Source organism: Cibotium barometz, chromosome 41 (assembly GCF_041138505.1).
Source record: "Cibotium barometz isolate CiBa-2024 chromosome 41, ASM4113850v1, whole genome shotgun sequence".
Classification (NCBI taxonomy): domain Eukaryota; kingdom Viridiplantae; phylum Streptophyta; class Polypodiopsida; order Cyatheales; family Cibotiaceae; genus Cibotium; species Cibotium barometz.
The window spans coordinates 49,615,114-49,618,671 of NC_141086.1; the positions used below are offsets into that span (position 1 = coordinate 49,615,114).

Here is a 3,558-nt window from a genome sequence, read left to right on the forward strand (position 1 = left end):
GTGTGTGCGCGCGCGCGCGTAAGTGAATAACACTCACGCCTCCTCGTGCGAGTGTCGGTAAGAAGAAATGACCTTTGCATTCAACAGCATCAGCTTCCGCTCGGGAGGGACCGCATACCTAGCTAGGTGCGGGACCGCATACCTAGCTAGGCCGGTATCCCTCCCTCTGTGTGTGGAAAGTATGTGTGTGCACACATCTTCACGAAACTGTTGTTTTCTTTTTGAACATTGCTAGAAGCTACATGCTTTCTGCTTTAGGGCGTTTACACACTGGGCGCCATATTTGGCGCCCAGGTGCGTGTGAAGACGTGGGGCAACCATATGCCCGCCCATGATTGGTTCCGAAAAAAGGGGGCTGCCAAAATTATGGACAACCCCTACCTAAGCAAAAGGATAGCTGGAGTCAAAGCGGGATTGAAACGCGAACAAAGAAGCAAAGGGAAAGTTGGCATCAAGGCGGCAATTTGTTTGAATTTGTACCTTAAATATGTACATTAAATTATTTGAAATCCGGGTCCAATTTTTGCCGGATGTTTGTAATTTCATCATCTCCCGTTGAACTTTGTAATTTTTTAAAATTCCCAAGTAGGAGCTAGAAAATAGGGATTTTGAGTGTCTCGGGAGCGCCAAAACATGTCCAAAATGGCCTAGGGTAATAGTATGGGCGCCCGGACACTTATTCAAGTTGTTTAAAAGCCAATTTTTGTAAGTTTGGACTTTATAATTTGGGATTTGAGTCAAAAAACGTGAACGCTTTTCTCTGTCCCGCTTCTCTCTGTGTGTGTGAGGGAGGTGAGAGAGGTGTTGCAGGCTTCCAAGGAGACATCCTCTACGTACCGGCTCCTACTACGTGCGCGGAGTCTCCCACCTTATCCAGCGACAAGCATAGGCGAAGAGGTGAGTGACACACCTTCTTCTTCTTCCTCCTCTTGTTCAAGAGCAACCCTCTTGCTCAAAATACTTCACTTAGCTTTGCCTTCAGCACAAACGAAACTTGGAGCGGAAATGAAACTACCACTGTGTTCTCTTGCTATCTGCAATCATGTCTCTCCATCTCCGTGCATGTGGTCCCTCGAAGCAGAACGTGAAGGTATGGAGGAAGGAAGATGCCATAGAGATGCTATTTGAAGATGTACAGGATATGGCAGCAACCCTAACAGTGGGAGTTCCTTCTTCAAGAGTGAGTTTGAGGGTGAAAGGAGGGGAGGTGACAAAAGTGGAGATTTTTGTGTTATCCCCTTCTTTGTGGGCCGACCTTTGGGAGAGAAAGATACAGGGAGCTATTTTTATTCCAGCTTCTAGACTGGTTAAGGCCTTTTATCATGATTTGCCGAATGAAGTGGTTGGCGGTGAAGAAGGACAAAGCTCACAGCAGCAGCAGCAAGAAAGTAGCACCCAAGGAGAAAAAGACTCGCATGCATCCAAAGCTCCTCCTTCAAATGCTTCTCCTTCCCCATCGGCTGTCTCAACTTTGCCAGACCTTCGGGTGGATGCTGAAAAACCACCAGGACCTGTAGGTTCAGGTAAGTAATTTTCTTTGTTTGCAGAGACCATAACCTGAACTTGGTGTTGTGTCGACCTTACACCTTGTCTTATTTCTTGCAGATTTGAGCAACCTTGAGATTGTCATTATGGCTGCAGCAGAGCCGGGCTTTGGGGTAAGAGAGGGCGACTTACGACTTGCGCCACTCCCAGAGAATAGGTGCTGCCTCTCAGCCACTTTGAGGCTTGTGTTTAGTATGCATGTGCAGCCAAAAGCACTTTTTGCTTATGAGCAAAAGCTACTCGACCTTGACGTCTCTAGTGTATTTGAGTTGCTCGGCAAGAGCATAGTGCAAGTACAAAAGGCTGCTGAGGAAAGCAACGAGGAGGCCTACAACACAATCACAAGGGTTGGAATAGCGCATGACTCCCTCAATGCATCCTTCCATTGTTGCTCGTCGACTGCTGCAGCATTGTGGGCATCTCAAAAATTAGGTGTCAGCTCTATGAGTGTGACCGAGAAGATGCAGACAGGTAGCAGCAATGCGACCGAAGTCGGCCTCAATGTAGGTGGAGTGGCCGGCCATCCGGGTGCTGGCACTTTTCAGATTATGGGAAATCTGAAACATACCAGGCAATCGATGCACAACAAGGAAAAGGCGGTAACCAAACAAGTAGATTCGATTGAAGGTACCAATTTTTATATTATCGACAATTGTCAAAGGAGGCCAAGCTCCTTTGACGTCTTGTCGTATGAAGCTGCATATAAGCCTTCCTTAGGCTCGCTTACTTCGTTGGAGGAAGTAGGGTTCAGTATGCAAGACGGAGATGGAATGGATGTAGCTCTAGGGCAGACGACAACGCTCGAGTTCAACGGGAAGTTCGTATTAGAGGGGAAGGGTCTGAATAAGTATAATCTTATCATAAGGAGAAGATTGGGAGAGATGGTACTTCTTGCACACATGGAGAAGAGCGTGCTAAAGAGGCTCAAGAATAAGGGGGAGAAGAATTGGTTCAAGAGGCTCACAAAGGAGATGACTTTGTCATCAGAGATTGAACTAGGAGACCAAGAGTACAAACTTGCTTTCTTTATCAACCATGCATTCGATCTCAGTTTGTACGAAGGTGGAAGACTCTTTAAAAAGGTGCGACATTTACTGGATTGGGCAACCGCAGACATCATTCTCCCGGTCGAGGAGCAACAGGAGCAGCAAGCCATGGCTGAGGAGCAGTAGGTTGCAGGAGGAAATTAGGATTTTAGATCTACTTTTTCTGAAAATGTAATCAGTGCACCCTAAGTGGTGTTAGTCCTTGTAATATCTGAGTTGGTTGTCTTGGGGTGGTGTGTGTGTGTAGGGTGGAAGCAAATAGACTTGGATTTTTGTTAGATTAGTGCTCAAGTGGCAAATTGAACTCTTGAAGCTCGTCTCACAGCAGTCACCTACCCCGAGGGAGGGGGTGTTATGTTATATGTGCTTGTGTTATTAGCAGGTTACAGGGAAGGTCTAGAGAACTAAAGCAGAGTAACAGGCAGTGGTTCTGTGTGCTATGAGGTCAATGGCAAGCATGTGGATACTTGCGGATCTCTAATAAATTCTGGATTTGTGTGTGCCTGGGTAGAATAGAGTTTTCTGATGTCTGGTTTGTTTTGTCTCATCTGTAAAGCTACCTCGGGTGACCTTTCACTTGCAAAGTCAATTTAGCAGAAAGGTGTTGGTTATCGGCTAAGTTCACAAAGAGGTAATTTTTGGTGGGTGAGGGTTTTTCAACCAGCTACCATCAAAGTCTGCATCACGCCAGTGAAGCTTTTGGGCACCAGCACAGGTGGACACAGGAGGTAAAAATGCCTTGTGCTGGTGCTTGATCCTGTGCTCTCGCTATCACCTTTGAGGGATCTCATGCTTGTCTATTTTTGACCGTTAATGGGTTGATTATCCTCACAGCTCGCTGCACAGTACCTTCATGACATGCAGCTGCCTAGAAGCAGGGGCATACTAGCTGCTCATTGATAGCATTCTCTGTGTGCGGGTAGATGTGAAGTTTTTGTTGAAGTCATGTCCAGTTGATACTGTGTTA

General features: G+C 46.5%; 1 protein-coding gene across 3 annotated transcripts; it reads left to right on the top strand.

Moving 5' to 3' along the window:
* The first annotated feature begins 748 nt into the window (after positions 1-748).
* Positions 749-3,127, top strand: LOC147615062 (uncharacterized). Of its 3 annotated transcripts, none has more exons than XM_086780307.1 (3): positions 749-897; positions 983-1,523; positions 1,606-3,127. In XM_086780307.1, exons 2-3 carry the CDS (start codon positions 1,043-1,045, stop codon positions 2,715-2,717), a joined length of 1,593 nt encoding a protein of 530 aa, XP_086636433.1. In that variant the 5' UTR covers positions 749-897; positions 983-1,042; the 3' UTR covers positions 2,718-3,127. The 3 variants fall into 3 exon arrangements, with proteins under 3 accessions (XP_086636433.1, XP_086636432.1, XP_086636434.1); XM_086780306.1 differs by having other exon boundaries at positions 767-897; positions 971-1,523; XM_086780308.1 differs by having other exon boundaries at positions 767-897; positions 1,082-1,523.
* Positions 3,128-3,558: the final 431 nt, after the last annotated feature.

Coding starts and splice junctions, on each gene's coding strand:
- LOC147615062 (XM_086780307.1), top strand. CDS start 1,043: ATGTCTCTCCATCTCCGTGCATGTGGTCCCTCGAAGCAGAACGTGAAG. Junction 1,524..1,605: donor ACCAGGACCTGTAGGTTCAG/GTAAGTAATTTT, acceptor TATTTCTTGCAG/ATTTGAGCAACCTTGAGATT.